This window comes from Polypterus senegalus, chromosome 4, assembly GCF_016835505.1.
Source record: "Polypterus senegalus isolate Bchr_013 chromosome 4, ASM1683550v1, whole genome shotgun sequence".
In the NCBI taxonomy this organism is placed as follows: domain Eukaryota; kingdom Metazoa; phylum Chordata; class Cladistia; order Polypteriformes; family Polypteridae; genus Polypterus; species Polypterus senegalus.
In genome coordinates this window covers 211,265,913-211,277,994 of record NC_053157.1, presented here as the reverse complement: position 1 = coordinate 211,277,994, position 12,082 = coordinate 211,265,913, and the positions used below count along the sequence as shown (strand labels likewise).

Below are 12,082 nucleotides of genomic sequence, written 5' to 3'. Positions count from 1 at the left end.
GTTCTGTGTATGCCTTAATTTTATTTGTATATTTTGTAAGATGTGTTTGTTTGGTATGGCAGTGTTAATTATGTATGTATTTTTATTTTGTCTCTCTGTCAGTATTATGACTGGTCTGTTATTGTGGGTAGTTTTAACTATCAGTGTATTTCTGTTCTTGTACTGTTTATGTGGCATTTTCTAGTATTGAGTTGGGGATGTCCTTATGATATGGTTTCTGTGTATGCACTAGTTTGTGTTGTAGTGCCTGTTTTTGATGTGTAATATTTGCCACCTGATTTTGTCTGTGCTTGTATTCTGTCTGTGTCAGTAATTTACAACATGATGTGATGTGTTTTATTGCATCTTGTGGTAGACTTTGCATGCTTTATTCTGTAATGTTAGCACTGTTAACAATATATCTTCTGTAGTTTCTCTTAGTTATAGCTTTATCTTCTATTGCTAGCACAAACCCTTCTTTCTTGCCAAACATTTCACCATATCCAGCTATTTAATCTTATTCACATAAGGCTGATTAAGTTAATAAGGATGTCTGCCATACAGTGTTTTACAGTTCCATACTTGTGTTTTAAGTTGTCTGATGGTTATGTCCTCTGTGATTTTGTTTGTTGTATGAAAGTTAAGTGGTGTGTAGTTTGTGTTTTAAAGTATGTGTAGGCTGTTTTGTGAGGAAGAATTTTCTTAAAAATATTTGTGTCTTGTGTAAACTAATTATATTTATGAGACATCTTCCTCCTTCAGCACATAGTGGTGTTTGTGTTTTGTGATTAATGTTCGTGTTTCCCTTTGAAAGCTTAAAAGGTCTGTTTATTGCTAGTTGCCAACTTTGATGCATTACGCGAGTAGTAGTATGGCTTAATTGTGTGCCGTACGTGTAGGTGTGTTATGAGTATTTGCGAAAGACATGATATACTGTATATTTAATTTATTTCTCCTGGTGGAACCTAAAATATTAGTATAGTTCGCTATCTGCCATGGCTGCAATTTAGTTGCCATTTTTGAGGGTATGCTGGATAGACCAGATGTTCCACGCACCTACCCGAATGGGCTGCCTCAAATTGGGCCCGAGTACTGCCATGCAGTGGGCAACGCCTCAGCACCACACCAGTTAGTTCTGATCCCCAACAGGCCTGATCCCATTGGCTCTCTGACGGTTTTGACTTTTCCGGGGATGGTGATCCTGAGGGCTTTTCCCCATCATAATGCGTGCAGGCTTTGCAGCAGAGCCGAGTCCTTTCTGTCATCTCAGAGCAGTGTGAAGCTTTTTTTTTTTAAGTGGATGAAGTGCCAGTCCTGCCACCAACCCCCATGATTTCCTAGCCAGTTGAAGGACCACTTGCAGAACCAGATGCAATTTAACATCATACCCAGGACTTTCATGTTTCTGGTAACTATTCCTATGAAGTTAGTAGACGATTGGGAGGACATTGTCATGAGGCAAAATCTATCTATGCAAAAGGATGAAGGTCCATGCCTCTAGAGTCTTGGTCCTTCCTGTTTTGCTATATGGCTGCGAGACATGGATGCTATCCAGTGACCTGAGACAAAGACTGAATTATAGTTAATATGACACCCATCTCCTTTTTCCATTTCTATGTTTGCACTATTCACAGGACCTATCATGTCCATGTCAAGTCTTTTCTTAATTCAATGTTTATCTTCCTCTCACTCTGACACTCCACATATCCAACTGATTATTGGAGTGGAGTGGGGCGGTTGTCAACCAGTGTCCTGAGCTGTTTCGTTGTGTGGTGGGTGCACCAATGCGCTGTACTAGTGCATGCTCCATGACCTGACCCGACCCGACCCTAACACCTATACTGCTCATGCCACTTCTTCCTTATCTATTCTATTTCATGTTTTGCTATTATTATATAATCATTTATATGCTAGAACTAATATGGAAATCCTTCATGTCCTTGTCTCATCACCACCTTCATCACTATCAGCATATCCCTGATGCAGCCCCACTTGCATCACTCTCCTTCTGTCCTTGTTTTCTGTCACTCTTTATAGCATCTTCTTTTTCTCTCTTGTTGGTATCTCTACCTCATTATTCCATGAGCATGTTTCCTTTGTCGTGGGTTGTCTGTTTGTTCCATCACTGACTCTTGTTGTTTTAAACCAATCATTCTTCTTCACTTCCCACTTCATGTTCTTACCTAATGTTTCTTAAATCTCACATGTGTTAGATGAGAAGAAAACAACTGTGATGAATTCTAATTGTGGCCTATTCTGTTCAATGGCAAGCAACGTGAAAAAGTCCATGGACATGTCAGTTATTCAGTTGCTAGCTCAAAATTATGCAAAAAGAATGCATGCTAAAATATTGAAGAATTCTGGATAGGCAGTGTTCATAGTAAACAGGAAAGATATATTTACCTAATTCTGTGTGTTTGAATTGAAGACCTGCATCATTCATTGGTCAAGAGTATTGTCTTCAGTTGATTGCACAGAATTTTGGGAAATGAGTCTTTCCTGTTTACTATGAATGCCACCTTTCCAGGAAATAAATGGTAAAAACATTTTATAACAAAATGCATGCTTTTCTATATTGTGAGCTAGTGACTGGAAAGCTGACATGTAGGTTATGCAATATGAAAAATGCGAGATTTGTTTTTTTCTTTCTCAATGGACTTTTTCACATTGTTTGCTGTTGTATAGAACAGGTCACCTTTAGATTCCCATTATATATATAGTTTATATATATATTAAGTTTTTTGCATACAGACAGGAAATGACATTTTTTTGATCATCACTACAAACTACATTGGGTAAGGAGCATGAAACATATTACTTTTAGGTGGGGTATTCCGTTAAACAACACCAAAACTTCACTAGTAAAATGCAAGAAATACTGTGCAACAGAAAATACAATATTGATAATATTATAGTATGAAATCATATGCCAGGCTGTTTAGAAATACCTGTTTATAATAAATACTGTATATGATGTATTTGGAGAGAAACAGGTTTTTCTGTTGTTTCTTGCTTTGCTATGTTTGATATATTTGATTTCTTATTTTAATGTTGACTCACAGTTAATTGTACATGCTTAATCCAGTACAAAAGTGTACCTGGAGATGGTGTACTAAATCCAGACAGTGCATTGAAGCCATTAAGAAGGATATGAGGTGTGTTAGCGCAATGTGTAGGGTATAAGCATTAAGGATAAGTAAGCTTAATGTATATATAACATTAGTGATCACTGTGTGCAGTTATGATCTATACATTACAAAAAAAGATCGCAGGGCTATAGAAAGTCCAAAAAATAGTGACTAGGCTAGTTTCAGGACTGTGAGGGTATGATCTTCGAACAAGGAAATGCATTGAAGAAGTTGAAGCATTTCAGTTTAAGCAAGTAAAAATTCAGCAGTAACATGATTGAAGTTTCCACATATTGGATTGAACATACTGGATGTTTGGATTGAATTCCACATATGTTGCAGAGTTTTTCTTCACACATAAAACATACACATGTGGAATAAATAATCAGATAATATGATAGTTTTGAGTTGTGGCGGACTGTGTGTAAATATTGTTCTAATGTTTCCTTAGCACACTGTTGTTGGATGAGCTGGTAGCTGGAGTTGTTCCAGGACAGTGCACCTAAGAGAGAAAGGATAACTTTAGCCATGATGACCTCTAATTTTGTGTTCTTGCACTTTTTTGCCATTCTTTTTGTGAGTCCAGGGTATGCCTGTAATACATTTTGCATTGCTGAATAGTGTATTTATGATTAATGGCATCCTCTGAGCTTGCGTTACTCCCCAAGCACACCACAGTATAAAATAATACAATAGTCACAGTAGACAGGTAGAACATCTCAGTTTGTTGCCCAAGTTAAAGGGCCTACTGTGTAAATCTTGTCAAAATAGAAGAGCCTGGCTCTTTTTTCACAGATGGTGCTTTTTATTTACCTACTCCAGTTTACTCTTAAAATTGGCTCTCAAGATCTTGCAAGTATGCACAGTGTCACTGATGTACGAATGACTGATCTTAGGGACTCCCCAAAGTCCACCACAAAAATCCTTTATGTAATCTTCATTTCCAGGTGTTTCTTCCCACACCACACGGCTAAGTCAGTCACCACCCTTCTGTATTCATCCTTATCCCTATTTTTGGCATAGATGATGGAAGTTAACTTTGGTTTGGTCTTGATTATTTTATTTAAATGAAAGTTTAAGTATTGCCCACATGGAAATATATTTTAAGCAACATCTATTTTTAATTCATTGTAAATGTTCCCTGAAATGCACTGAAATACATATTTACATTAAACGGTAGATTAAATATTAAAAATAATATATATGAAATATTTTTGTGTTTCCCTTTTATATTTTCCTGCTTTTGCTTACTTAATTTCTCCATCACAAGCCTCTTCCAATTTGATCTGTTTAACATTGGTACAATTGCAGCTTAACTGATTAATCAATAGAGAAATTTATGTATACATCTCTTTATTATTTATCTGCAGGTCAGTTTATGATGGTCTGGAACATGGCCACTTTATGGACAAACTGGAAGCACGTATCCGCAATCATGACCGAGAGATTGAGAAAATGTGCAACTTCCATTATCAGGGCTTTGTAGACTCAATTACAGAACTGCTTAAAGTCCGGGCTGAAGCTCAGAAGCTCAAGGTAAAAAATAAAATTAGAGAATTAAGGAATTTTCATAGCTGTTACCTTCTGAAAGTGTACCAGAAAAAGACATCCAGTATATTAAGCAGACTTCACAGATCTCATTTACTACCTATTTTAGTATTTTTAGGAAATGTACTTTAAATTTTGTAAGTCTAATATTGAAAATGAAAATTACAATTGATACAATAGGAAAACAGTCACTGTACTTAACATTGAATTGTGTGCATGATCCAGTTTTAAGAGACACTTATTATAGAAAAGCTATGGTGTGTTATTGCCACCTTGTGGCCTACTTTAGTCTTTATGACAAAGTCCAAAAGAAATTGCTGTTAGTAACACATTAATATCATGTAACAGTCAGAGCTGTTAGATTAAATTAGTATATAATTTTTTATATCAATCCTTTCATGTCAGTTACATTTTTGAATTAGTGTGCTAAAAAAAGTTCTTGACAAATCTAGTTCATGAAGGATTTTGTATGACTTTCCCACCAAAAGAAAAGTGATATGTAAATGACTAACAGTCTGTTTAGACATCCTTTCATCCTTTCAGGTGACTTTATAATCATTTTTAATCCAAATTACACTGGAATTGGAGTAAAGATGCACAGTTCTTTGCAGGAAAAGGAAAATCCTATTTACTGTAGGCCATCATCTTATGGCGAGAGCAATAAACCAAACTGTGACCAGTAGCTCTGTTCTGCAGGGTGGAGTACTCCTTTAATATATGGTTTATTTTAGTGATACTTCGTTAAATAGGAGTTGGCTGATATTTCAAATAGGTATAACTGAAAATGTTAATAATAGTAATACATTTTATTTATGAAGCGCCTTTCCCATGTTCAAGGCACTTACAGAATATAAGAACGAACGGCAAGGTATACCGCATATAGCATTGTAAAAACCAAATACATAAATAAAGAAGATTACGACAGTGAATTCAGAGAAAAAAGAAGAAAAAAAGCATAACAAACAACATAATTGATGGTGTAGTACACACACATACAGGTTACATGAGAATCTTGAAGTAAACTGAGAGAAGGAGAATAAAGTCAAGTAGAGCTAAAAGCCTTCCTGAACAGATGAGTTTTGAGTTGTTTTTTAAAAGAATTCATGGAGTCAGCTGATCTAATTAATTTTGGTAGGTCATTCCAGAGTCTGGGTGCTATATAGCTGAAGGCCCTGTCACCCATGGAGTGTAGATTAATGTGGGGCACAACAAGATTGCCAGAGTCAGAGGACCTTAGTGGGCAGGTAGGCACATAGTGATGGAGGAGGTCACTGATGTAGTTTGGCACAAGGTTATTTAAGGCTTTGTAGGTTATTAGTAGGATTTTATATTCGATTCTGTAAGACACAGGGAGCCAGTGAAGATAGAGCAGTATGGGTGTGATGTGCTCGCTGCTGCTGGTTCGAGTAAGGACTCTTGCAGCTGAGTTTTGAATAAGCTGGAGCTGTGATATAAGATTAGAAGGGGCACCTGCCAGCAGCGAGTTACAATAATCGATGCAGGATGTGATAAAAGCATTGACAAGTTTCTCAACGTTAGAAAAGGTGTTGTTGCTTTAAACTAGTCCTAATATCAATATTTTTTTTGACTAGATCTGTGGGTTTGCACAAGCAGCTCTCAGGAGATACACAAGGGAAACCTACACATGCGCCCACACACACACACATACACATACAAAACTTGAATAAAACCAAAACGGCTAACCCACTTTTTCTCTGCTCGGCTTTCCTTTAATTCTACCTCTGCTTCACCTCACGTTGCTCCGGGTGTGAGACTTCAAAAGCCACTTTGCCCATCCTACTTTGTTTTCCTCTTCATTGTCCAGTGCCTGTGCCATTTCAAAGTCTTATGCTTACTTCGGGTCCGAGGTAAACCTATTGACTTTCTCTCCAACTTTTAGCAACTACATCAGATTCAACATTGCTCAGAAACCACTGAGGGAGTTTTGTGAAAAAAAGAGCATCTTAAAAGATGTGTTCTTCATTTCAGACCCACTCCACCACCAATGAGAAATTTACACAAGTGTGGCATATCTCTCTCTCTCTCACTCTCTCTCTGCAAACTTTTTTTTAGTGTAATATAATTTTTATAACATTTGCAGAAATTGTATTGCAGAAGAATATTCAATGAGGAACAAAGACTACTGTTAACCATTCAGAAATAGGTGGATCATGCATTACATTTAATGTTAAGGAGCCTTCATCCTTCTTTATAAAGTAAATACAGGGACAGAGAGAACCTAAAGGATATATACCCAAGACTTGGAGTTAGTTTGCTCCTTTTCAGACCTGAAGTAGCATGTAATTTGTAAATGCTTCTTTTCTGTATGCATATGTAACTATATCAGTTTTGTGGATTAAAATTGCACAAAATTTTATATCAGTTTTTCAGTTTTTACTTGCATATCTAAGCACACTACTGTACTAACATAAAAAAAATTGTGTTCTATAAGAATAACTAAAAGACACACCCCTTAGCTATCAGTAATCACTTGTTTAAATTCCAAAACAATAAATATTAGGAATTGGGAATTTAAGAAACATTGCCTTTAGATATTTCTGCCTAAGCAGGGTTCAGTACCTTTCAATTTAAGACTGAAGCAGTTGTGACATTTTTGAAACATTCAACTTCTGGAGAGATTATGCCAAGGAAAAAAGGTGGAGAACCCCTGGCTTAGAGATACCACACATAATTCATAAGCATTTACATTGACTTTTGATAGGTCTACTGTTATTCCCAAATAATGCCATTTACCAACTTCAAAAATCGTATTCTACTTTGGGTTTATGTTTGTAGGGGCCCCTGACCAGACTCTATAATGTTTGTTAGGGGCCTCAGCTTCAAGTTTGGGAATCCCTGCAGTACTAGGGCATTGTGCAATGTTAGCCATTCTGGATGTAATGAGAAGTCAAGCAAAATGACACCTTTTATTGACTAACTAAAAAGGTTACAATATGCAAGCTTTCAAGGCCACTCATGTATGTGATACAGAGACTGGAATTCCCTTTGTTTATATAGACACTAGGACATATACAGCAATGGGAAACCTTTCAGTGAGCCATCTTAGATGTAAAAATCAATTGACCTCTCCATGCTAAGATTCATTTAGCAAGAGAGAAGAACAATATTACGATCTTTAGATAAATGTCCAGCAAAGTTTTTTGAAGTTTTTGATGTAAACAATCCTTATCTTATAAAACTCTTGTCTCTATTTTAAACATATTGTAATGTGTTTCTTTCCTCTCTCGTTGTATTTTGAAGTTGCTCATAAGCACTGTGACTAAAGTCCATCTCACAGTATCTGTGGCTGGTGAAGTGATCTCCTACAGGAGCATCCCTTTTGCCATGCTTAATGTGGAACCTATGTAAATTCATTCTTTGGTGGAGTGTTTGTTTGTCCAGTTTCTCCCACATAGATAGCAGTGTTTGGACATTTCATACAGAGAATTAGGTAGACCACATTAGATGATCTGCAGGAAAATGATCCCTTTATGCGATGTTCTAGCTTGGCAGTGTGGTATAACTACACGATCTGTATTATAAATGTAATGACACGTTTTAAATCTGTTTCTGTAGGCAGAGAAATATACCATTATCTGTTGGTTCACCCAGAGAGCTTCGGACAGTTATTTGCTGCAGTTTTCGTGGTTGTCTATATGCTGGGAGGGAAGATTCTGGAAATGCATCTCTCAGCGTTTCATCATTATTTAGTATTGGCTGAAGTTCTCTTGTAATGTTTCGAAGTACTTCAAGATGTGTGTTATAGGTGACAACCAGGGGGACGTTGGTCTTGTTTTTTGTTTTTATATTCCAAATGGTTGTCTCTGGGTATGGCAGTAGCTTTTCTTATTTGAGTGTCTGTTGTTTTGGGAGTTTATCCTTGTCTGATGAAATTTACATTTGGACAAATGATGCTTGTAAGAAAATGCTATACTATAAACTAAGAGAATGTATTTAGAAAACAAAATATAGCTACTTTGTTTTCTTAGTCTCAAAAGTGTCCCTTTGAAGTTTTCTGTTCATAATTTTAGTTATATTCATTTAAAAACTACATGAAACCATTTAAAGACAGCTGGTTCCCTTGTTTGAAAACTCTTGGTTTATTGGTGTCATGCATTTTTGGAAAAAGGCAGTAGTTTTATTTTTTTTGTATCCAATCGAATTGCAAATCATCAGGTACAAATAGAGAATTGGATTGACAATTCACCATCAGTTCACAACTCAAATAACAGTATTAACAGTTGATATTCTATTGTATGTTTCAAGCCACTAAGTCGCTTAATTGTATATACCAAGTATGTAGTTATTACTAATATTGTGTTAGCGAAATAGCTATTTACTGTGTTCCTTTCCATAAATATTTCCCAAAATATTTACATCACGGGTCAGGACTCTGCCACCGCTAGGGTGCAAATGGAAAGTTTGCTGGCAGTATTTGTTCAGGTGTACGTTGTCCTCCTCATAGATTTGGAAATAAGAGTTTCAGTGTCAAATATGCTAAAATAAACTCTGGTTATGGATCTGTGCACAACGAACCCTCATTAGCTAATATTGCATTTTTTGACACAGAACTTCTTTCTGGAAAAGCATTGGTAATATCAGAATTCATTGCAGACTCCAACATTAATATACTATGCTTAACAGAAACTTGCTAAAACCAAACAAGTTTACATTCCTTACGGAGGCAACACCATGTGGGTACATTTACTGCCCGCTGCTCAAGTCAAAGCGAAGGGGTTGCAGTAATTGTTAAGTCTGAGTTAAACATCAAAAGAATCACAATTGATAGTCTATTGTTCTTTGAGTGTCTGGCTTCTTAAACTAATAATAAAATCTGCTCCTATATTACTTGTTGTTCTCTATCATCCCCCAAAATATAAACGTTTTTTCTTATCTGATCTGACTGAATTATTAACCCACTTAAGTTCCCTTTCCCAGAGAGTCATTCTTCTTGGCGATTTCAACATACATATTGACAGTCCTACATGTAAACTGAGAAATTAATTCCTGTCATTGCTGGAGTGTTTTGACTTGGTGCAGCATGTTGATTTTCCTACCTATTCTGGTGGTCATATATTAGACTTGATAATCACATTTGGCTTCTCTGTCAACAATAATTATGGCAGTGATATGGAATTCTCTGACTATAAAGCAGTACTTTTCACTGTCTCATTACCTCTTCCTCCTCTTACCTGTAAACATCAAATTTCTTTCAGAAACCTTAAAAATATCTCTCCCACTGTTCTTTCTGGATCAATTTCTGATCTTTTTTTCCCCCTATACAATCTGTTGTATTCTTGTTGACTACTGTAATTTAGCCCTTCATTCAGCACTAGATAAAATAGATCTTATGAAACACAAGGAGATTTCCTTCAAGTGTCAGATCCATGGTACAAATCAAAATTATGGTCTGTGAAAGAAGCTGTCTGACACTTTGAAAGCATGTCACATAAGACTGGCCTCTGTGTGCACGTCCAGGGTTTCTCTGACCATCATAGGGCTTATAATCATGCATTAACTGCAGCCATGAATACACATTATGGTAGAATAATAGAAGTGGCCATAATAACCTGAGAAGTTTATCTGAACTGCTTCAATCTGCATCTGGCCTAATTACCTTATGTACTGAGATCTGTGAAAAATTCCTCCACTTTTTACTTAATGAAATTAAACATTAAATAGTTCAACTTATATAAATCCATCATCTGTTTGTATCTTTCCCTGTCCATCTACTATTGTAAAATTTTGCTAGTCACATTTGCATTTGTTACTGACCTCCTTTGTAAGATGAGGTCGAACATTTGTTTACTCGAGTCCATACCCCCCACATTTCTTAAATCCTGCCTTCATGCCATAGTCCTGACTGTTGGTACAATTATCAATACATTTCTTGACACTGGCTTTTTGTCAGTCACTTTTAAAATTGCTTCTGCAATCCCAATGTTAAAAAATAAATGAATAAAATGATCTGGTCTTGATGCTGAAAATCTTCACAATGTTCAGCCTATTTCTCATTTGTCTTTTCAGTCAAAAGTTCTAGAGTGTGTCGTAGCCTCCCAATTCATCAATTACTTAACTTCTAATAAATTGATGGAACACTTTCAGTCTGGTTTCAGAGTGCAGCACAGCTGTGAAACTGCTCCACTTTGGGTAACTAATGTTTTGCTTATGGCAGTAGACTCTGGACAAACCTGCATATTAATTCTGTTAGACCTCAGTGCAGCATTTGACACTGTCAAACATGAAATCTACTGTTCTCCAGTGGTTTAAATCCTAAGTGATTAATAAGCAAGAGACAGCTCAGCACCAGTCACACAAGGAGTTTCACAGGGCTCTGTCCTCTGCTCTTCTGTGTATGCTTCCCCTTGGCCTTATTATTTGTGGCTTTGGATTGGGTTATAGTTTTTATGCAGATGATACTCGACTCTATTTCAATGTTAAAAGTAAAACTTCATCAGAGTTTTCTCAGCTCACAACTTTCCACAGTGAAATTTAAACCTGGATGGAGCATAACTCTTTAAAATTAAATTGAAACAAAACCTCCTGCAAATTGGCACTAAAGCATAACGTAAAAAACGAGCTCCTTTTCAGTCAGTCTTGATGATGATTTTATCAGACCTTCTTCCAATGCAAGGAATCTTATTGTCATTTTTGATTCCAGCATTTATTATTCCACTCACATAAACCTCATTAAGAAACTTTCTTACTTGCGCTTCTGTAACATACCTGTGTTTGCTCATTCGTCTTTTTCTATTGCTGAGAAACTTGCACAAACTTTTATCACATCCCGCATCGATTACTGTAACTTCCTAATGGCAGACAGAACAAATCTTGTTTCACAGCTCCAGTTGATCCATAATTTTCCTGCAAGATTCCTTATACAAACTAGCAACATTAAGCACATAGCACCCATCCTGCTTCACCTTCACTCACTCCCTGTGTCTTACAGGACTGAAAATAAAATTCTATTACTAATCTACAAAGCTTTAAATGACCTTGCACCAGACTACATCAGTGACCTTCTCCATCACTGTGCTCCTGTTCACCCACTAAGGTCCTCTGATTCTGGCAATCTTTTTGTGCCTCACACTAACCTGCGCCCTGTGGGTGACAGGACCTTCAGCTGTATAGCACCAAGACTTTGGAATGACCTTCCTAAGTTAGATCAGCTGGCTCAATTCATTCTTTTAAAAAACAATTTAAAACTGACCTGTTCAGATAGACTTTTAACTTAACATTCTACCCCTTCTTTCGGTTTACCTCTCTGTCTAGATGCTTGGGATAATTTGTGTATGTGTTATATCACAAATTATATTATTTGTTCTGGCTTTTTTCTAGTATTGAATTTAGTATTTTACTCTGGTTTATTGTCTTTTATTCTATTTAATGTTTTGTATATCCTGTATTTATCTGTTTCTATGCAGAAA

The 12,082-nt window shown here is 36.4% G+C and overlaps 1 protein-coding gene across 6 annotated transcripts in view; it reads left to right on the top strand.

Moving 5' to 3' along the window:
* The window catches only part of exoc6b (exocyst complex component 6B), a 608,337-nt gene that overhangs the window by 86,948 nt on the left and 509,307 nt on the right, over positions 1 to 12,082 (top strand). For all 6 annotated transcript variants that reach the window (XR_005633442.1, XR_005633443.1, XM_039751926.1 and 3 more), the window contains exon 2: positions 4,478 to 4,643. Coding sequence is in view for 4 of the 6 variants with exons in the window: in XM_039751926.1 (XP_039607860.1) it covers positions 4,478 to 4,643 (166 nt within the window). In the remaining 2 variants the exon portion in view is untranslated. The remainder of the gene's footprint in view (positions 1 to 4,477; positions 4,644 to 12,082) is intronic.